General features: G+C 39.8%; 1 protein-coding gene across 6 annotated transcripts in view; it reads left to right on the top strand.

Moving 5' to 3' along the window:
- The window catches only part of CDK6 (cyclin dependent kinase 6), a 234,379-nt gene that overhangs the window by 114,773 nt on the left and 95,622 nt on the right, over window positions 1–23,984 (top strand). For all 6 annotated transcript variants that reach the window (XM_070617496.1, XM_070617497.1, XM_070617498.1 and 3 more), the window contains exon 4: window positions 264–431. In XM_070617496.1, the coding sequence (XP_070473597.1) occupies window positions 264–431 (168 nt within the window). The remainder of the gene's footprint in view (window positions 1–263; window positions 432–23,984) is intronic.

Genomic DNA, 23,984 nt, shown 5'->3' with positions numbered 1-23,984 from the left:
TATTCTCCCAGGATATTTCCTATACCATCTGAAACTATTTTTAAACTGTCCTTTCATTAATAAAATACAGGTAGACAGTGAAATTTTTTGTAGTGATCTTGAGAATGGCAGAATGGAGAGATAGGAAGGGAGACAGATTCATTCATTCAGCAAATATTTATCAAATGCTTTCTGTGTGCCAAGCACTCTCTAAGTGCCGAGGATTCAGCATGTTGAATTTCTGTATTGATTATGTATTGATTTTCTTTTTTGGTTTTATTTAGGATATGATGTTTCAGCTTCTCCGAGGTCTGGACTTTCTTCATTCTCACCGAGTAGTGCATCGTGATCTAAAACCACAGAACATCCTGGTGACCAGCAGTGGACAAATAAAACTGGCTGACTTCGGCCTTGCCCGCATCTATAGTTTTCAGATGGCTCTTACCTCAGTGGTGAGTGAGAAAGTGTTCTTACATTAAGCTTATTTTTCCTGTTTTGAGTGACAGATTGCCCCCAGTGCACCCCCTAATGTTATTACTGCCGCACTTGGTGGACAGAATGTATTTGCACTTTTTTATGTAGCAGTGGGTAGGAAGAAAGCGTTCTGCTTACAACTACAGACACATCCGGGCTGGGCTTATTGTGGACATGACCCATTGCAGAAATAGCCTGTTGCATCTTAGCCACTAGAAAGGAATTGGTTACAAGTTTCCAAATGCTTTTTGCCATAACCACTATTTTCAGAGCTGCGTGTATAATGTCTGGGGAAACACATCTCAGGGTCAGGGAAGAGAGAGCACCAGGAACATTGACCTGTCTGCAGCATCCTGGTTTGAAGAACAGCCAGGGTGCTTGCACAGGTGTGTGAAAGTACTCCTCTGGAGCTGTGGTGCCGGCCGTGAAGAAGAAATTAAATTTAGAGTGAACTTGGATGACCCATGAACAAGTAGCACCACCCTGCTGGGTGAAGGCTTCATCCAGGCCAAAATAGAAAAAGTAAACCCAAGGGCTCCGTTTCAGCAAAGAATGACAGTTATGATATCCTGTTCTTTGTCTCCTTCAGACACAAAACCATAATAGCCATTGACTTGGTTAGCTTCTGTTTCTCCTTATAGTTTGTTGTTCCTGAGATGAATTTTTGTGAAATTCAGCACCCAAAATATAAAAAGAAGAGCCTGGAAGTAGGCACTAATAACCATTTTTTTTGAAAGATCTGTTTTACATACAGTGACTTCATGCATAGATACAAAAAGCCAAGGAATGTCCCTCTGCTGTGCTTCTTATCTGGGGCAGAAGGTTGAGGCGGAGAATCCCTTTGGTTCCATGAAGGCTAAGAAATGGCCTTCAAAGCACTAGATTTTCAAAGCACTAAGTCTTAAGAGAGAGACTCTTCTTGGGTCAGTATGTCACTTTTCACCTGTGACCTGTCCTTAAGCCTCACAGTGTTTCTTTGAGTGGCAGCACCGCCCTGGGTCAGGGGTGTTGTTGAGAAATGTTTGGCCATGTCTTTGGTCATCACAATGACTTGGCGGATAGAGGTGGCTGCAAGGAGGCTAATATTCTGCACAAAAAGAATTGTTTCCCCAAATTCCAGTAGTGCCTCAGTTGAGAAGTAGAAATTCGGGAGGGGAGGTGGAAATTCTCTGAGAATGGTCTCTTTTTTACATGCCTTAGAAAAAAATTCAATTTACAAAAATGTTCTGCTTTCCCACCCCACCCCCACCCCCAAAATACAGATAATACAACTTGGACATGTAAAACCACTTAGTTTCCCAATATTATATACTTTATCTAGGGTATCAGAATTTTTGCAGAGGATTTCTTGGAGTGCGTCGCCATTGTTGAAAGATAAACCATGCTTGTTTCCTCTTTGCCCAGCGTCTATCATTGCTTTTGAGAAGACAAGGCACACGATGGTATTTAAAGGCTATGCTTCAGCTTTGGGCTGAGTCAAGTGAGCCCTTGTATTCTTGTATAATCACACCAGAAAGGGCTGAGTCCTGTGTTTCCCCAGTGGGAAGGGTGAGGTAGGCTTCCAGCTTCCCTAGGAAGTTGTTGCGCATGTTGTTTTGGGGCCCTGGGGAGAAGCTTGAATAGGCTTTGTGATGTGGACAGTCATCAGGGGAGCAGATGGAAGGAACTGGTCTCCTTGGGTACACTAATTGAGGGAAGGATGAGCCATAACTGAAACAGACACTTTATTTTGATCCCTCAAAATTGGCACTAAAAACCGTAAATAAAAACAAGAAACCCAGTTGGATTTTGTTTTGATTTTTTTGCTTATTAAATTTGAGGAATAATAGCCCAGCTTGTGCGTAACATCAATTAACATTCCATTCTTGTTGAAAGTTGATACATTCATACAGGAAAATCCAGACAATTTATTTCATAGAGAAAAGGGGAAAGGCAATCATAAATACCTGATTTTTCAGTGTCTAGTTTGTACCGCATACTCTATATTTCTTATGGTGACATAAAGTGAAAAACATTAGCAACTGGGAAAGACACTGGAACAAATTCAGACTTTATTTGAGAGAGGGATAGTTGGAATTTAATGGCAATAGTAAAGGATATGATTCCTATAGGGTAATGCATTTAAAAATTTTCCCATTGTTTTATATTTTTCCCTTTAAAGAAAAAATCCATTTAGTATAGTGATGCATTGGTTTTTGTACACATGGTGACATTTAAAAACTTGGAATCACAGTTTTTCAGACTGAACTGGTATTTATTTTTAGTATTTCTTGAAGAGAAAAGGACTACATTCCACTTCCTGGAAATACACATTTTTTAGTGGGTTATGTCATACAGGAACTGGGAATCCACTTAATTTGTGCTGTGTTAAAGGAATTGCAAGTTAACTGATTTGAAACTGACATCTTACAGCCACAAGAAATACTAATATATTCCTTATCTTCCAAAGCCTGACTCAGATGCCCCCTTCTGGTACCCCATGCAGGGTTAATCCCTCCTTCCTTCCTCAGTGTTTCCACAGTGACATCTTATTAATTTCTTTCATAATACTGCTTTTTATCTTCTTTGTAATTATTTTGGAGTTTTATTTATCAGGCTGTAAGCTCCTTGAAGGAATTGGCCTTTTGGGTAGAAAGTAGTTTAAGACGATCGTTGTTAAGTCTGGACTATAGTTGTAGTTGTAAGTGTGTAACATAGGGCCACATGACTTAGCTTGTCTCCATCTGATAAGGGAGGGATAAGTGCCCCTTAGACACCTAACTTTACTGGGCTGCCTCCAGCATGACACTCAGCTGTCTTTACAGGGTATACAGTCAGGCATGCACATGCACCCATACAGAGTAAAGGTTGTTTATACCTATTTTTTTAAAGGTTATAGAATCGAAATGTAGATCGCTACGGTGTATGCCTTAGACCTGAGTAAGAGGGGTCTCTGGCCTGGGTCTCATGCTTGAGAGGACCCTCGCTGGCCCTGCTCCAGCCATGCTTGCCTCATTGGGCATGGAATACAGAGTGCCAAGGAGACATGCCACCGAGAGCCTGAGACTCCCACCCTCACCCTACCACACTGAGGGCACTGGAATTCCCTGACTAAGTGGGAACAGCATGGACAGTCCTTGGGGCCTTCCTCCTAATGGCAGATTGTACCACCTGGATCTTCACCCCAAGCCTAACGAGCAGCAGTTTGCAGGCATATGGGCAGAGTGTGGAATGCAGACTGGAGTGTCTGTAAGCATGTGTGAGGCCCCTTATGGTGCAAGAAAGAGCTGGGAATGTGAAGAGAGAACAGGTTACAGGGGAGGTTCTTTCCATTGCACGTAAGTGATATGTAAGGATCATGACTCATGTGGTGGCGTGACGCTCTATGGCAGAAATGTTTCAAGAATATATGCTTGTTGAATAGAATGACTATAAGACCAGCTAAAATTATATTTAGAGTCATTCTAAAGTCAACATTTCTAAGTACTTTCCATGTCAAATGAGATGTATAGTGCAACTCAATTTTGTCTGTCAAGATAAAAGGGAAATAGAGACCAACTGCTCAGCCAGCAGGTTCAGTCATACCTCATTGTGCACCAGGTCTGACAGGGAGAGTCTCTGAAGCCCGATGATGACTCTGGTAATTGTGGCGTGCTGTGAACAGCAGCTCAGGGAGAGAGTATTCTTCTCTTTGTTTATGATGCAAAATCTTTATTATTTTTTTTTCTCAACTGAACTATGTAGCATGTAGGGTGATATTATTGCCGTTGAGTTTGGTGTTTTTGGAACTCCTTATCAACCATCTCATTTTGAAAACGGGGAAACTGAGACTCAGACAGACAGTTTGTGACCAGGTTAAGTCTGAATTCACCAGATAGGTTGTAAATGGCTTGGAAAATTCTAATGTTTATATTCTGGCTCTCGCCCACTGTCCTCACTCCCTTCCTCTTCTCCCCACAGTAGGCTCCAATGCTTCAGAGGGTATCAAACTATGATCAGAACTCTCAGGTTCTACAGAGGTTCCCTAAATGTTGAACAGTCCATTTTTTAAAAATATATTTTAAGTTTTGCTAAAATTGTAATTAAAAAACAACTAGCTCATGCCACATTTTGACACAGCAGAGAACACTGAGGCATAAATTGTGCCTCCTTGTTAACTTACTTTTTATGTAGACTTCAGAATGAGACTTCGTCTGCCACACTTGTGCACACCTAAATATCTTGTGAATGTATCATTGCTTAGGAAGGATCAAGCATTATCTTGATTCACTCCTGTGTGTGTCTGCTCTCTTAAAATCACCCAAGTGCGTAATCGCGACAGCGCACTCGTAGTGCTGCGATCACTGTACGTGAGACCACTTTCAGAGCCATCTAGAGCAATGGCAATGTTGACGTTTTTATATCCAGATGTGATTGCCAACACCCAGGCACTTAGAGCCAGTCACTCGCAAAGACAGTCACCTTAAAGTCTGTGGGTAGAAAGAAGTCTACACCTTAAAATGAGGTCGTTCCTTTCAGTGCCTCTGTAACTTCACATTCTGGGATGAAGTCCAGGATTGGCCTGCCTCAAACTAATTTCTGCTCTTCAGTGAACAGTATTACAGTGACTTTTCAGTGTATTTGGAGGGCCTTTATACAGTCATTAGACAAAAGGCAGAATTAGCATTTTTCCTCCAAATGCATATGCCTAACACACATAGTTTGGAGAAAAATTCCACTTTGTACCATAACGAAAGAGTGAGAATGTTCTCCTAATCTTTTTCATGACTTAATAAAATTCTCACTAAGTGAATGACATTCCCTTCTCCAAAGGTCTGTTTTTCCATATCATCTTCCCTATTAAAAGACATACATGTTCTGAAAACATCAGCTCTGTAGAAATTACCTAAAAGACAACAAGTAAATAGTAAGCATGGGAAGGCTTTTATTTGACAGTTCTACAAAGTACAAAATTCACTTGAGGATTTTTCTTATATAGAACTGATAAGATTTTCAAAGTTGCCTTATTTAAGATCATTCGTTTATTTAATACCACAAGTATTACAAAAATCAAATTGCTTACATCTCCTTCTTATGCCTTTAGCAATAGATGGTTTCCCACTTTAACTCCAGTGTTGGTAGCATTTTGTAAACACTAAAGGAACCTTGTGGATTCAAAAACTTTCTGGTAAGACTAAGGGAGAAAATTAGTGAAATTGAGTTGTGAAATTCAGTCAACAAATAATTATTCGTTTCCATGTGCCAGACACTGTCTGTGAACCTGAGAGATGATGGTGAATTGAAATGGACAAGGTCTTTGCTCTCACAGAGCTTATAATCAAAATAGAGACATAGATCTGAGTCAGATAGTCACATAGAGAAATGTATAATTAGAAACAGAGATAAGTGCAATAAGGAAGGGGACACAGTTCTGTCAGGCATTATGACTCAGGAACTGTCGTAGGCTGGGGTTCAGGGAAGCCCTCCCTGCTCACCCAGGCCAGGATATAGGATGCTCAGAGAGGTCACCAGCATCCTCCTCTTGGAACCTGCCTGAATGCGGGCCCCATGGATGTGCACATCGTGCGGTCCAGGCTTATTTTGTATGTTTGTGTTTGTAATAGCTCATTGTACGGCACCAAGTTGGCACCACCAAGTGACAAAGTGAAGCAGGACCAGAGGTCGGAGAACAATGTCATCTTTTACAGGAGAAAATAAATTGTTTATGCTTGTTTCCTCTTCGTGCATGTTGTATTTACTATGGAGACCTGGCAGGGCTTGTGCCTCAGCTTGGGCAGCCTAGTTGTTCCCGCAGAAGCCTACAAATGCTGCCAGTGCATACTGAGTAAATCAAACCAAGAGCATTACACGAGTATAATGGAAAAAACCCAAAGCCCTGTCGCCTCAGCACCTCAGCGAAAGTGCAGGACACACCTCTGAAGCCGGAAAGGCTCCTGTAACTCCCTCCCTACTCAACATCTCCTTGCCATGACACAACCAGGTCTGTTTTGTGAAAACTTCCAGTTGCCAGTACATATTTCATAGTTAACAATGGAGTGTTTGTGCTGGTTTCGTTTTCACTTTCGCCAGTGAGGGAAGTGGAACACAATGAGGCAGTGCACAGAGCTGGGAACAGGACACGTTTTCTTTAGGATTCCCAGGGCTGGGTACGTGGAAAATGCCAGAGCCAAAATAAACATGAAAACCCATCCAGATCCTCCATTGCGCATTCTCAGGGGTAATAAAACACATTTTGCGTTACCATCTGATAGGTTAACTCTGCCTCCACAGTGAAGGCAAACATTGATGACCACTGTGAGAATTTCTCCCAAGAAGAAAGATAATGTATTCCATACCGAACAGAAAGCTGCTGTCGGTGTGTATGCATGTGTGTGGGTATTTAATTGCAGCAGGTATACTTGTGAAGTTAATCAAGTGGCTGCTTTCCTTGTTTATAAAAGATAGTCATTCATTTGACTCACCTAATTCCAGCTCCTTCATAAGTGGTCACTGTTGCGAATTAGTTCTGGATGAAAACAGTTTAACTGTAATGCTACTGCATGGAGGATGTTTTACCCAGAGAAAGCGCAGGATGTTCTTTGCTTCCTCTATACATGCGTTTGGCCAACCGTCCTATCAGGGTATGATATAGACAGGGTCTGGTTGTCACCTGGCTATTTATATCCCATCACATCCCTGCGTGATACCATTCAAATCTCAGAAGCTTGAGGCCAAGTTTGAGTGTAAAGACCAAGCATTGGCTTAAGGTTGACAAGACCAAATGCTTTAGAGAGGTTTTGCAAGCAAAGGGTTTCTCAGGGATCCAAAAGATGGAAACAATTCTGTTGTTCTCACATTTAACATTCTTATGGGAATATGCCTTCTGTATTGGTCAGGGCTAATCTGACTAACTATATTTAATGAAATAATTGCATCTCCTCTAAAGTTGCTTAGCTGAAGTGCTGTGTTCATTCAAAGGAATATGAGACATGGTCCTTGGAATTGAATATAGAACAATGTTTCTATAAGTTGGATTTTTATATCCTCTTTAATTCTTTAGATATGTGAGCTTCTTGTGATTTACAGATGTCATGCTTGCCTACTGGTAAGGAAGAGAAAGGTGGCAGTATCTTCATTTTCCTTAGACTTTGTGTGTGTGTGTGAGTGAGGAAGATTGGCCCTGAGCTACCATCTGTTGCCAATCTTCCTCTATTTATGTGGGATGCCACCACAGTGCAGCTTCACAAATGGTGCTAGATCTGTGCCTGGGATCTGAACCTGCAAACCCCAGGCCACTGAAGCAGAGCGCATGAACTTAACCACTATCCCACCGGGCCGGCCCTTGCTGAGGCTTTGATAGTTTCCTACTACAGTTTCCTAAGTTGAGATATGTTATTGAAATTCTCTTACATTGGACGTGTTTATTTTTATTCGCTCAATCCAAATCTTACACTCTTTTATTGTTTCCCACAGTGCCTTCCTAGCACGTGGTAGGCACTTGATAAATACATGGTGAATGAAATGAATCCTCATGATTCTCCAGCGCCTAAAGAGTGAATTCCAAACTCTGTAGGATGGCATACAAAGTGTTTTGGCAGTGTAGCCCCGACCTATGCTTGTGTCCTCCCATTTCCACTCCCACCCAGCGAAGCGACCGCCCCCATACACATAAATGTATATTCCTTGTCATCTAACACCATCAAATTTCTCACTCCTCTTTGAGCTTAAGATCTTTCACAACTCCCTGCTTTCACAAACAAATTGATGAATGAATTTCCAAATCTGCATTTTCTATGTTGCTGCTGGGGTCATTACATCATTAGTTATAAGCATCTAAAGTTGTTCTTTTTATTTGTTTTAGACACAACTTTCAGCTAATCTTCCCAATTGCCTGCGTCACTCCCTGATAGTAGCTTGAGCTCAGGGAGTAACATTTACACTTTGAATGTCTGCTCGGGCAGCCGTTCCTAACCTTCAGATAACTGTTAGGCTTGGTCCCTCCTTACGCAAGATCGCAAACCTTCCCACACCTCCCCAGTTTGTGCACTTACATTTTCTGTGTGGTATGTTTTAGTTAAAAATTAAGATCTTTGGGGATCTTTGGAGGAACCATAGTGTCACAGGAAAAGGTTGAAAATGTCTGCCTTGTAATTTCTTCTAGTCATTTTATTTAGTCCTCTTGGGTTCTTGAGAAGATTAGGTAAACGTTTCTGTTAATCTGTACAGCTCTCTCCAAAAGTTAAGCTCAAACTTTTGTATGATTTCTTTGTAATACTGCGTTTTCTTTCATATTTGGTTACTAATATTCTAAGTTTGTTTCTAAAGATGCTCTTCGGGCTGCTGAACTATTCCTCTTGCTGCTCCTGCTTTCTGTTTCCTTTTCTCTAGGGGTTGAAACACAGGGTGAGTGACATGGTTGCATGCAACATCTGTAAGGAGACTGATGATTTTTAAATCCCTCATAAATTTGAATGTTAAACTTTACAATTGGCTGTGGAGGAATAATCTACCTTCAAGTCTCAGGGAAACATCCAGAAGAAAGAAGGGGAAAGCGTAGGAGAATTTACTTTAGCTCTGCTCATGTATTTATTTTGAAGGCTGGCAGTTCTGAAAGTGGGGCTGTAAATTTAACAACTCAACCATAAAAACCCCAAAATAAGGGAGAAAAATCTCTTCTACTTCTAGATTTGGGTACGAGTATAAAGTTACAAGATATCTATTCTTCTGTGTCTTAAATTCTTTTTTGGAAATTTATTTCTAAAGCTGTCCTTCTGTTTCTTCTTTCCCATTTTTATTTTGATTAATTACTTTTTAAAGGTTACAATGCTTTGAAATGTGTGAAAGTGTTTTCTGGATCCTTGCTGGCGTACTTCAGTGGATAGATTTCATGGTGACGTTAAATACTATCTGCACCTTATGTAACGCTGGGTGATTTCAGTGAGGTGGGGACTGCACATGGTATCAGTTCTTGTGGGAAAATATGCTTCAGTGGCTTACTGGCACTGCTCTTGGAATGTGGCATTTAAAAGTACCTTTTTACAGTGGGAAAGAATTCTGTCAAGAATAAACAGTCTGACCTTGTTAAATGGGCCAAAGTCTGACTGTAACCTAGTTCCAGAAAACTAGCTTTTACTAGTTTAGAAAAAGCAGATTAGAAAAACTACAAGTAAAACCTTCTAAAGAATGGGAAAAGTTACTATAAAGACTATGAAACAAGTTCCAAAAGTGATGGTCTTCACATATATTCTTGAAAATTTCTTTACTTGACCAATAAAATCCTACGTTTCCAGAGTGAGTGAAAGATCCAGACTACAGTTAGTCAGAAAAGCAGATTTTCTTTTTCCTGGAAAGACAAGACTGGCTTAAAGAAAGGAGCTGTGGGAGGGGCTACGTAGCATGGACCAACCGTGGGAAAGTAGTGGGCTTGGGGAGACGAAGGAGTACAGATTGCCGCTGACTCCCTACTGCCCACAGGTTAAAAAACTGTGTGCTTTAAGCTCTGGAATGCAACAGTTTGTTCCTAACCTTTCTCTCCCTCTCTGCTTTCCCACCCACCCCAAACCCACCCACACACCCCTGTGATCTTGCCACTCCAGACCTCTTTCTCCTGCTTGAAACAACGTGCAGTTAGAGTCTGTGCCTCCATGCCATAAGAAATTCTTCTCTCCGCTTAGATTGCCTTTCCCCTTCTCAGCCTAACAAACTCTAACAAACTCCTACTCATTCTTCAAGACCCAGTTTGGATGCTACCTCCTCCCTGAAGTCAGCCTGACTCTCTAGGATAAAGTTGGGCACTGCCTCTTCTGTGCAATTTTGTTTTACCTCTAATAAGTAGCTATCATATGATAGTGTCCCCATTTGTTTGCCTTCTGTCTTCTATTTTAAAAAGAATAACATTGTAAAATATCCATTTCAGCACTTAAGGTAACATCACAACATGGTATTGCTCTGTGAGTGTTTGGAGAGAGAGGGAATGAATGTGTGTGTGTTTGTGTGTGTGTGTGTGTGTGTGTGTGTGTGTGTGTGTGTATCTGTGATGAAATAAGAGGTTTCTGAGTAGAGAAGGTGGAGGGAGGCTGGGTTGGGGGGTACTGAGTGAGATGGGGAAAGGATGCTTCCCCTGAACAGCAGTGTCCCTGAAAGGTGTCATTACATCTTGTATCTGCATCCATTTTGAAATTTCAGCACAGGGAATCAAGCTTGTTTTATTAATCACCTTCATCACTAAACCCTTGTATTTATATTTAAATGATATTCTGGAAAACCAAGATTTGATTGCTTTTACTCAGATGCATGATTAGTGGCTGGTTGGGTCTTGTCAGAATATGCTGGATTTCAAGGATGTTGGCTCTAGTCATAACCATTTTTAGTGTTTAAACAACTAATTTACCAGTAATAAATTAGGGACTTTTTTTAATAGAGTTATAGTAAAAACCATATCTTGTGTTCTAAGAAACAATATAGCTTTAAGAAAACTGTGTCAGTTGAAAAAAAATCTAATGTGTAAAATAGATAAATAATGAAGAACTTTGCAGACAGCTTATGGCAAGGTTTTCCAAAAGCAGCCTTTGCAGTTTAAAATATAATTTAATAGATTAAAATGTGTTTTCTTAAGCCTTTCCAGAATTATGTATATTGTGTAAAGCTACTTACTCTATCTGCCTGCTCTAGCTCTTACTGGATGTACATACAAAGGTAGTAAGAAAAGCCAAGATAGTCCATTGTGAATTTAAAAGCATTAAAAGTCCAGGAAAAGAGAGACTCATGTTCTTCTTATACTCAAACACAAGTTGGCCACTATCATGCCTTTTGCTGGCAAGTTGAGGTTAAAAATGTAGCACAGCACTTAAGATTTTGACAAGATTGAGTAAACAATTCATTGGAAGTGAGAAAAGCTTCTTTGAGTGTGAACTTTCTTTAGTAATTTTATAGCAAGTCCAAATATAATCTTTGTCTTTTCTCTGTATCTATTATTCTATTTTTATTTCTAAAACGACTCCTTGATTTTAGGACATGGGACTGAAATACCACATGTAAATCCCATGTTGCTGCCTCCCTACATACAGTGTCATCTAATTTATATTTCCCATCAAGTTTCTTTTTCATTGGTGATTTGTGTGCTCCTGTTTTTAAAGGCATCAAATTTTCCCAATATTTGATTATAGTTCACAAGTATTATTAGTCCTGTAATATTTAAGAAAAATGTGATAGTCATCAATCACTTTAAGTGCCCTGTAATTATAGTATCCATTTGCTCTGTAATTTTATTTTTAGAAATCTAGTATCTAAAGAAGACAATTTTTTAGAGAGAAATGGAAATATTTGTAAGATATAGTTCACCAAATCCAGAGGCATTTTATGCTGTTTCTTCTGCATTCCCTTTGTAGCATTTGTGTACAAGTCAGTCCCCACCTTTAAAACATCATCTTTCTTTAATCAGTTTTTTAAAATGTGCATTCTTTTTTAATTCCTAACTTTTTTGGGGGTTTTTTTGGCAAGGAAGATTGGCCCTGAGCTAACATAGGTTGCCGGTCTTCCTCTTTTCGCTTGAGGAAGATTGTCCCTGAGCTGACATTTGTGCCAATCTTCCTCTGTTTTGCATGTGGGACACTGCCATAGCATGGCTCAATGAGCGATGTGTAGGTCCGTGCCTGCAATCCAAAGCTGTGAACCCTGGGCTGCCAAGGTGGAGCACACAAACTTAACCACTACACTACTGGGCCAGCCCTAAAATTATTTTTAAAATCAAACATTCCAGTTAGGTAAAAAAATTAAAAAGGAAACTCTTCAATAATGTTTCCTCCCAGAAAAAGCCACCATTGACAGTTTGGTGAATGAGCTTTGATACCTTTTTCTATTCGTATTCAGTGGTGTGTATGTGTTCGTGTGTGTGTGTGCAAGTGTATGTGCGTGCACATGGTGCACTTATAGTATAGGTACTGGTTATTTTTGTTTGTTTGAGGTGTTCTGTTTACTTTTTTTCCATTTAATTTACCTTATGCATTTTTCCATATCTAACATATAGCCTGTTTATTCTTTTTCTTACCTTTGCTATGTGAATGTACATAAAATTTTTCCCCACTCTCCCAAGGTTTCTCATTTTTTGACTGCAGTGCACATCCTTGAGCTTATATCTTTTCACCCAAATACCAATATTTTTGTAGGATAGGTTTCAAGAAATGGCATTACCAAGACAAAAGATGAAGAGTTGCACAATTCTTTTTTTATGTTTAGTTTTATAAGAAACTGCCAAACTGTCTTCCAAAATGGCTATACACCCCCCCACCCCCCCCACCCCCCCCCGCCAGGAGTGAATGAGAGTCCCTGTTGCTCCATATCCTCCTCAGCATTTGCTGTTGTCAGTGTTTCGGATCTTGGCCCTTCTGATAGGTGTGTAGTGGTATTTCATTGTTGTTTTAATGCCAAATTGTTCCCTCAAAGGATTTCACTTCTCCTCCTCTCCTCTCCACAGAAGGTGATTGAGCTCCCTGCTTGGTCTCTTCTGACTGTCTCTGGGGATCACCTTTGCTGCCTCCTGCCCACTAAGAAAGCATCCTAAATGTTCCCACCTCAGCCCTTTCTCAGATCACTCAGGTCCTTGACCTTAACTTTCATCTCTGTGCAGAGGTGTCCGAGTTGTCAGCTTTGCCAGGGGTCACCTCTGAGTGTCAGACCCTCGTCCCACTCTTCCTTCACAATTTCACCTGGTGTCTGCCCCATGGGCAACAGAAACATAACATGACAGAAATGTCACTCACTAGCTTCTCCTGCCCCAGGCAATTCTGCTTCATTTTCCTTTCTTTAACTTTAATGGTGATAATCACCAAAGCTGGAATCCTCAGGTTTTTTCCTGGATCCATTTGTATCAGCATGCATTTGGTTACAAGTACAGAATACTCACTCGAAAGTGTCTTGAATAATAGTAATTTTTGAATCTGACCTAAGAAGACTGGAGATAAATAGTTCTGCAATTAGTGCAATTGCTCAGTGGTGTCATCTTGGTTCCTATAACCAAATATTAGGAAAATTCCATCCTTCCCTCCGCGGTGAATCATGTTTTCCCTCGTGGTCTCGAGATGACTGCTACATCTTCTAGCATCACATCCTCATACAATAGTGGTCTAAGCAGTGAGTAAGGAAGCAGGGGCCAAAAAGGGTTTCACTGCCTTTTTGATCAGGGAAGATAATCTTTTTCAAAAGCCGTTTTCAGACTTTCACTTGGGTTTCATCTCCCAGAACTCGACCATATACCTACCCATAGACCAACCACAGTGCAGGTAATCATATTGCTGCCCAAAGAACATCAGATTCTGTTAGCTGGGGAGAGGCGGAATGGCTGTTGGTAGACAGCCAACAATGACAGGCCTTCCTTGATCTGGGAAACTCCCCGAGACAGCAGGGACGCTCTACAGAGGTGGAAGCTTGTGCTGTTGGTTTGTTTCAGAGGTGCACAGATACACTCAGTGATCTCTAATAAAATATTTTACAAAGTACAGTGCTTTTTTTCTTAGTGCTCCACATGTGTTGAAAGCAGAAAGCTTTAGAATTTTTTATGGGAATGTTGATTAGGTTACGAACAAATGCTTACCACACTCACCAGGACTGTGATTCCTTAGGTTCTTTAATAGCAGTAATTAGCAAACATTTGGGAGGCATTAGCAATCTATAGGTAACATCCTCATGTGCACATTCTATTAGGTATGTCAGAAGCTAAGGATAGTTTTGAAAACAATGAAACAGCAAGAAATATTTTGTTAAACTAATTACTTTTTTAAAGGTATTAATTTCGTGGCTGGCCTGGTGGCGTGATGGTTAAATTCACGTGCTCTGCTTTGGCCTAGGGTTCACAGGCTTGGATTCTGAGAACAGACCTACACACTGCTCATCAAGCCATGCTGTGGCAGTGTCCCACATATAAAGCAGAGAAAGACTGGCACAGCTGTTAGCTCAGGGATGGTCTTCCTCAAACAAAAAGAAGAAGATTGGCAGTGGATGTTAGTTCTGGTCCAATCTTCCTCACTCAAAAAACAAAAAAAATATTAATTTCACTAATATATTTAAATATGTTAATATAATATGTTAATATTTATATCACTTAACTAATATATTTATTTAGTATTAATATATTTATATGTGTTTTTAAAGTAATACTAATTACTTTGAAAAACATAAGTGTATGTAAATCTGAAGTTGCCTCTACATTTCTTATCTAGCCACATAAACCTAGGTGAAGCTAGGAGGAAGACATCGTTAGACCTGGAAGAGTCAGGGAATTCTTCAAAGAGGAGGTGATTTTTTTTTTTTTTTTTTTTTAAAGATTTTATTTTTTCCTTTTTCTCCCCAAAGCCCCCCGGTACATAGTTGTGTATTCTTCGTTGTGGGTCCTTCTAGTTGTGGCATGTGGGACGCTGCCTCAGCGTGGTTTGATGAGCAGTGCCATGTCCGCGCCCAGGATTCGAACTAACGAAACACTGGGCCGCCTGCAGCGGAGCGCGCGAACTTAACCACTCGGCCACGGGGCCAGCCCCAAAGAGGAGGTGATTTTTGAGCCAGGTCTTCGAGAATGAGGAGGAGTTTGCCTGGCAGACCAAGGAGTAAGGTGATCTCTAGGTGCACAATTGGGAAAGGGCAGAACACATTCACAAAAGAAGTATGTGAGTTGTATGAGAAGTATGTGGGTTGATGAGCAGGGCGTCTTGGGAGAACATGATCAAACTGTCTTTTTGTTTTTTTTGGAAGATCACTCTAATGCAATGTGCTGAATGGATTGATAAGGAGGGATAAGTTAGGAAAATGCTGGCAAGGAAACCAGTGTACATGCAGAGAAAAGTAGACAAAAAACATCACGTACCAAAGTCTGATATGAAATTTGCCTTATGAACAAAACAAGAAATAAAAAGTGATATTCCTTTAAATCAGGTAGTTATCTGTGGCCATAATTTTTTTCATATTACACTGTTGTGGATAATAATGTAGACACACACTCAGGACATAGTGGCTTCTATTGGTAGAATCGTTACTATTTTTATTGGCAGTTGTGTAAATATATATAGTAATTTCTCTTGATAGGATGAACATTTCTATTCAAAATGGAATAGATCCTATAATGTAGAGTCTGCATAAGACATCTCGCTAATAGTTGTGTGAATCAGAAGTTTTCTAATGGTTTAATGTTTATGCCAATTGTAATTAAGATGAATGTATCACAAAATGACTTTTTTTTCTTTTCATTTACAAACAGAGCCTTTTTCTAAAAATGTCTTTTCATCAGGACTTAAATGATAGATTATTTAGCTTATTGGGTCTAAAGACCCAGTAACATGGTTGTGTTCTATCTAATTAGCCACCTGTCTCTCTGGTTCTCCTTTTTCATCTCCATAATCCAGCTTTTTCTAAAGTTGGCAAATTATATACCTCACATGTGGTCATTATATGACTAAACCCTAATGAGGGTTATGTAATGTAAACAGCCACAAAATGCCGTAATTTACTCTTTTCATTAGACAACAAGCACCTTGAGGGAAGAAACCGGGCATCACATATATTATGCTCACTAAATAGTAATTGGGAGTGGTGATGTACTTTTAAGATGTTTATGTCCATTATAAAAGTAATGTGTACTCATTTTAGGCAAATTTGTGTGGTCTCGGCTTATCTCCTCCTCCATTCTCTTGGTTCAGCTTGTCCATTCATTAAAAAAAATGGTAGCATGGGTTTGTTTTTCAATTTTCAAAGTTAGAAAGAGTGGGGTTTGAAAGAAAGATGTCAATTAATAAAAGTGTAAAATATTCTTTCAGCCCTTTGCTAGGTGGTTCTCTTCTTGGGGCTGCTTTCCTTCACTTTTCTTCATTCACTCCTGGAGAATAACAAGTTTAGAAATTAGATATTGGATATAATTCTAGCAAGAGTCTGTCGAGTTTGAGGTTTTTAAAAAACTAAATAAAAATGTCACCATCACCACTCTGTGCCCTCGCCCCCCAATATCATACTATTATTGGGTATGGCTGTTTCTCTTAAAAGAACACTGTCACTTTCTTGAGGCCAGATGTTGTAAGGGCTTGGGAAAACATCCGAATTTAAAACATTATATGCCTTGTGTTCTTTCTAATATTGCATTTGTTCTTCGTGTGTACGTTTTATATATCTCATCAGGTATTGGTGAATAAGTAGTTCACACCCTCCCTAGAGAATAAATCCTTTCTTTTCTTTAAACAGTAACTCCATTGATCCTGTTTTAGAATTTCTTCCCTTGTTTCTCTCTTCATTCTTGGCAACATTGTTTTCGAAGTCTTAAGTTGATTCAAGTGTTCCTGGAATATTCCTTTTTCTCTTCTGCCGTTTTCAACTATAGGCAAACAGATTTTTTTCCCCAAAAAAATCTTGCTTCATTCAAGAGGCAGTACAGCACAGCCCATTGGTTAAGGGGACAGATTCTGGAACCAGATGTTTTATCTTGCTGCCTAACAAGCTTTGTGAGCTTAAATAAGTTCTTTAGCCTCTCTGTGTTCTGGGTTTCTTACTTGTTAAAATAGAGAAAACCAAACCTACATTATAGGATTGGGGAATTAAATAAGTCAATATGTGAAAAGAGTAAATACTCAATACAGTACCATAATTGAGTTACATAGTAATAATATTCGTCTTTGCACCTGCATATGAAGACGGGTACAGAAATGAGTATAAACAGTTAAACCATTTTTCTACTACTAAACAGTTACCTAAGGACTACTCATTAGAGTTTAGGTTATTAACATCTCAGGGAGGTCATTCTCTCCTTTCTCTTTATTATTTACGTGTTTCTCAAAAAGCGGAATGTTTTTAGTATTCCTGAAATGAGTATGTTGAGGAAATCTTCTTTCAACTCTCAGTGTTTAAACAATGCTGAAGTTTGCAAAAAATAACATATATTCTTTCCAAGAGTATACACATACCTGGTCTTTGAATACAGGAAATTGCATATGCCAATCCAGAAAGTTGCAGAATTTTCACTAAGAGACTGAGAATGGGTGAGCATGTTATCGTGAGCGAACTGTATAGACAGTATAAACTGTCTGGCTTTCAGGCACCATCTCTCAGCGTGAGATCTCAGAGTCCCAGAAATCAGTGCTATTGTTTCAATCATTGCTACCTGCTGGGCAAGTAGTTAAAGGGTGGGAGAAGAGATACTGAATTTTGACCTTGCAGCACGATGGTACTTTTCTTTACCACCTACAGGACAAAGTCAAGAAAGATAAGAAAAAATTTTTTCGGGAAAGACATGTCCTGTATTTAATCTCTGTAGAAACAAAGGTAGATGACTGAAAAGTAACAATTCCTAAATCAAGAAAGTAAATTCCTTTCCTTACTGTAGTCAAACTGGGCCTTTTAATCTTGTTTCTAGACTAAACCATTTTGTACTCCAGTTATCACTTTCTCTTGGGGGTAGGTGCTCAGCGGTTAATATTCAGAAAGTTTCATTTCCTAAATAGGTTAGATTCTTCCCCGGTCAATAGGTGACTCATTGTACCATGGATTAGGAATTAATGTCACAAATAACATACACTTCTTTCCCATAGTCTGCTTAAGATGTGTCACATAAGAACTCTTCCAGCTATTAACCTTTCAAAAAATTAGTTAAAAGAAATTCCTGAGGCTTTCAGCCCAGCCCTTGTATAACCTGCACTGTCTTGTTTTGTTTTACAAAGCCATGCAGGAATGTCCCCCATTCACAAAAGGAGTTGGTACCTAAGCTAATAACTGAATGGCATATTCAGTCTGTCATTCAGGGAATTTCTGTGTGGCATTTTATACAATTGCTTAGTCTCTAATTTAGTTTTTAAGAACATTTGTCTTGGTATTGTGCTTAACTACCTAGTGCCTGATTCAGGATTCAGATTAAACCTTGATACTATCTCTGAAGAAAACATACTCCGGCTTTTCTTAGATTCAAGGTAAAGGTGTGGTTTGGCCACATAAGCAGTGTTGTGTGGAAGTGTAATTCAGGAGCTTCTGCAACATGACCTGACTGGGATCCAGCTCTCTTTAGACACTTCCTGCTCTGCACTCCCACAGCACTTCTTAAACCACCAATTCAGCCCTTATGTGAAGCCTTCTTTCACTCTACTTAAGTTTCATGTGACTTCCCTTTTTTTTTCATGCTACTCAGAGCTCCTTGAGATCAGGAATGATGACTTGCGTTTGCTAAGCATGCCTAGCATCATTAGTGTGGACCAGAAACCTAGGAGATGGTTGATTGCTTGGTGAATAGCTACTTATACTCTTCTTCTCTTGGTGCCTATAGCACATTGTAGTGGAAACACCACTACTATTCCAGTTATTTTATTACTTTTTTTTTTTTTTTGAGGAAGATTAGCCCTGAGCTAACTACTGCCAGTCCTCCTCTTGTTTTTAGCTGAGGAAGCCTGGCCCTGAGCTAACATCCATACCCATCTTCCTCTACTTTATATGTGGGATGCCTAACACGACATGGCTTTTTGCCAAGTGATGCCATGTCCGCACCCGGGATTCGAACTGGTGAACCCTGGGCCACTGAGAAGCAGAATGCACGCACCTAACCACTGCGCCACCTAGCCGGCCCCTATTTTATTACTATTAATGTGTATACATAAAATTGTAAGTACAGAATACACTCATGAAATAAAGATGTTTTCAGACAAAAACCAAGAGAGTTTACCACCAACTTTTCACTAGAGGAACTTCTGAATGACGTACTTCAAAAAGAAGGAAACTAATCCTAAAACGAATGTCTGAGGTGCAAGAAAGAATGGTGAGTAAGTAAATCAGTAAATATGTCCAAATAAATTGTTAATCACAGTAAATGTAAACATACAAAACTCAACAGTTAAAAGCTAGAGAATGTTAGATTGGATTTTTAAAATAGTTACCTAATACCAACTCTGCTTTTTCAAGAAACACATAAAACTTTGATCTGCTGGTGGGAACATAAAATGGTACACTACTTTGGAAAATAATTTGATATTATCTATGTAGTTGAACATGCTCATACTGTGAAACCCTGCATTCCATGCCTACTTACTTACCTTAAAGAAATTCATGCACAGGTGCACCAAGAGTCACATTCAGGAGTACTCGTGGCAGCATTGTTTGTAATAGCAAAAAACTGAAACAACCCAAATGTTCACAGACAAAAAAAATGATTAAATTGACTCTGGTATATTCATAGGGTACGTTTATACAGCAGTGAAAATGAAAACGAGGGGGCCAGGCCAGTGGCGCAGCAGTTAAGTGCGCACATTCCGCTTCGGCAGCCCGGGGTTCACTGGTTCGGATCCCAGGTGTGGACATGGCACTGTGTGGCAAGCCATGCTGTGGTAGGCATCTCACATATAAAGTAGAGGAAGATGGGCACGGATGTTAGCTCAGGGCCAGTGTTCCTCAGAAAAAAGAGGAGGATTGGCACATGTTAGCTCAGGGATAATCTTCCTCAAAAAAAAAAAAAGAAAACGAATGAACTATATACTATAAGCAATAATAAGGATGACTCTTAGAAATGGTGTTGAGTGAAAAAAATTGAAGAAAGTTATAAAGTATATGAAATATTTATAGACTTCAGAAACAAGCAATACCAAATATTATATTATTTAGGCATATTTATGTGATAAAACCAACTTTTTTTTTACAGCAAGGAAATAAAAACACGAGATTTAGAATAGTGGTGTACTATTGGGGCAAAGAGGAGTAAGGAGGCAAGGGAATAGAATTAACAGGAGTGCAAAAGCACAAAGGAGGGCTCTGAGCACCCCAATAGCTAGAACATCACTGGAGCCATGCACTTACCTCCTTGGGCTCTTATTTAGATTCATACTCTTACTTAACGTGATTTCTTAAAGTTTTGCTATGTAGTTTTTGCTGGCCAGGCACTGAATTGAGAGCGTAGAAGTTGATGAGACAGATTAAATCTCTCCTCACTCTTGCGGGAAAGATGGATGGGATAAACAAGTAAACGAACTATTATATAATTTCAAGTAGTGATAAGTTCTACAAGGCACCACGGAGGATAGAGTATGACAGACCAGGAATTTATTTTGGAGAAGGAGGGTGGTCAGAGAAGCTGTCTTATGAAGGAAGTGAGGAGCAGAACCGTTCTAAGATCCAGAAAAGAACATTCTATTCAGAAAGGACAGTGAATTCAGAAGCCCCATGGCAGGAGGAGTTTGGCCTGTCCAAGGAAAGCAAGAAGGTCAGTGTGGCTGAGGCAGAGCGATTGGGAGGGAGGGTGGTCAAGGCTGAGATGAGGGAGGTAGTCTGGGGCCCCACCCTGGGAGGCCTAGTAAGAGTGTTTGAATTCATTTTTAAATATTTGATAGTAGGGAGCCATCTGAAGGCTTTAAATAAGGGGCCTCGTCCATATTAGAACCAGAAACTCAGCGTAATAACAGGAGAAAAAAACAATTGATAATAGGGCACAAGCAAGAAAAAGTTTAAATGATTAAAACAATATACTTTCAGAGCTTGAAAAGTAATCTGAGAAATTTTGTATATTAATCTTAATTCATCTTCCCAGATAAATGAGATGTTAAAATATGAATTACTTGCATACATACTTACACACCTACATACAACATATATTCTTATCACATTCATGTCATGAAAATGTGACATTTTTATCCAGAGAATTGAGAGTATTTATCTTGTGCCTTAATTACTTAACTGTAAATGATCTTGTGATGATTAATGAGGTCACTTGACATATGTTTTTGCCCATCCTGAGATTTGCAATATGTGTATGAAATGAGTAGTAGTATCATTAATTATTATGCAGTATAAAAAGAATTTTTTTAAAAATCTGTCATTACTCATTACTAAATGGAGTTCAGCTGGGATTATTTATATCAGAAGTGGATCTACTGTGCCGAATGGGTTTGAAGCTTCAGAGCCCTCACTTGCAGCCCCACACATACCCCAAAGGCCATGGGAAAGGCCCCAGCAATGTGTTTATATGATCTTGTTATTTTTTATTTTTTATTTTTTTATTTTAAAGATTGGCACCTGAACTAACAACTGTTGCCAATCTTTTTTTTTTTTTCTGCTTTTTCTCCCCAAATGTCCCCAGTACGTAGTTGTATATTTTTTCAGTTGTGGGTCCTTCTAGTTGTGGCATGTGGGATGCCTCCTCAGCATGGCCTGATGAGTGGTGCCACGTCCATGCCCAGCATCCGAACCGGCGAAACTCTGGGCCGCCTAAGCGGAGCATGCGAACTTAACCACTAGGCCATGGGGCCAGCCCCTGGTCTTTTTATTTTTAATTGAAGAGGTAAGCTCTTTTAAATGCAATTGATTAACCCACACCTCCACCCCATCACACTTCTCCTCCTGTCAGGTGGCACTGGAGTGGCCTTCTCTCTGGATGCTGATAAGCCTTCAATATTGTGTGAGCTGCCTTCTGCTCCCACCATGTTACTATAATAGATATTCTAAAGCCATCTTCTTGCTTAGCATCTTTTGGTACATGTCTGCTTCTCTCTTCATTTCTTGTAAATATCCACCTTGGCTTCTGTGATACCATAGTTTCCCGCTTTTTACCTATCTCACTCCTCTTTGCTGAATGCCCTCCTCTCTCTTCTCCATAGGTTCTGTCCTGTGTGTGCTCTCTCCCTTGACAATCTCCTCTACTTCCTGGAGATGATCCTGGAGGAAGAGAGCTTGTCTTGTCCCACTCAGTTCACTCCCTTGAGCCCCAGACCCACATACCCAGCTGGACATCATCACAAGCAGCAAGCCTGCCTGTCATTCCCCTTTTGGTCCTTGTTCAGGTCAATGGCCCCACCATCTGATACCCTGTCACCCAGCCCAGAAACCTCAGACTTATCCTAGATTTTTTTTTCTCTTCCTTTCTGCCTCATTTGACTCATTTAAAAATTATTCCTCCTGCTGCTTCTCTCCTCACCGCTATACGTCTGTAGGTCCTCCTGCTGGTATACCTGGATCAATGCAGCCTTTTGATTGAGCTCCTGCCTCAAGGATCATCTCTAATTTCATCCTCCACCGTTAGCAGAATGTTCATGCTAAAATGCAAATCTGACATACGTCCCCTGCATAGAACTCTTCCATGCCTCCCCTTCCTCTCAGGATAAAGTCTAGGCTCCATCATCTGGCACTCAAGTTCCTTTGTGGTCTGACCCATGTGGTTTCATGTTCCTCACCTTTCTTGTTCAAACTCCTCCCTCTGCCAGTCCTCCTCTGTGAAGCCTCTGATACTCTATGCCCCTGTCCTACACCCTGCCCTTGTGGAGTTGATGTATATATAACCTTTGCTGATAGCCAAAATTTCTAGAGCCAGGCACCTGCAAAGTATTTTATGGACCTTACATCATATAATTCTCCAATTGTCCTATGAAGTAGGCACTATGATTCCCCATTTTGAAAATGAGGAAACAAAGGCATGGAGAGTCTAAGATATGTAGCCAAGGCTCATCCAAGAGGAACCAAGAATTGAACCCAGGCTCTGAAATCATACCTCTGCCTTGCACAAGAGCTTACACAATTGGTAGTTACACATCTGCCTCCCCTGCTCACCTGTGAGCTTTTGAGAGCAGAGACCATATCTTCAGTCATCCTCATCTTTATGAGTGGGATCCAGCACTTGTCATATAGTAGGCACATTAGTATACGTATGAATGAATGAATGAATCACTGAAGTGACATTGTAAATGTCTCATAAACTGCACAAGAAGTGATACTAAGAGTATGTGGGGTTAGTACAGCTATATCTGTATTTCATCCACCATGTATTTTGTCCATGAGGCCCTAACAGAAGTAAAAATGTTGTAACTGCCTTTGAGGAGAATTTGATTTAATTGAGAAACTTAAATAGTTGAAAAAACATAAATAATGAGCTTTAAAAGCCATTCTTATTCCTGTTACCAGTGTACGTATTAATATTTATAGGAAGCAACGTATCTTTTTGAGTTCATCATGTGCTAATAGCTAACAGCATCAGCAGTTTAATTATTGACTGAACCGAGATCTAGAGCAGACAGACTTCCTAGTACTCTGAGAACTGCTAGCTGCTTTACATGTCAGCCTTGCTTTGCAAAGGATGTTAAACAACTGTAAGCTTTCCATCTTCCAATGGTAAACTAGTTTATCAGTTAAAATGGAAAGGAGGCCTCCCAGCCCAGTTGAAGTTGGCAAGATTATTCATCTTGCGTATATCAAATTTATACATAAGAAAGATTTCAGTTAGTATTTTAAATGCAAAAGTAATATGCTTAAAATATACGTACAGGCATGCTGCAGTTTCTGGAACTGTCCTCGTGGAGAATCACTGAAACAAGGTCTCCGATATTCTTTGTAATAGTAATGTGCTTATTTCATAAACCATAGCCCGTATTAGGAAAAAGCTTTTTTTCCCTCCATGCAAAGGCTTATAACTGAATGAGAAAAAAAATTAATTAATTACATGAATATTAAGAGGTTACTTATCTATTATAACATTGGGCCACAAGTTGACTAATTAAAAGGAATGCAGGTTGGAAAGCTGCCATGAATCTGCTCCTTTCATTTAGAGGGCCACCGGCTAAAGCCAGTGATTGTGCGTGACAGACTCTAGG

This window comes from Equus przewalskii, chromosome 4, assembly GCF_037783145.1.
Source record: "Equus przewalskii isolate Varuska chromosome 4, EquPr2, whole genome shotgun sequence".
In the NCBI taxonomy this organism is placed as follows: Eukaryota; Metazoa; Chordata; class Mammalia; order Perissodactyla; family Equidae; genus Equus; species Equus przewalskii.
The sequence above is the reverse complement of the archived record's forward strand: the minus strand, read 5'-3'. Positions and strand labels throughout refer to the sequence as shown.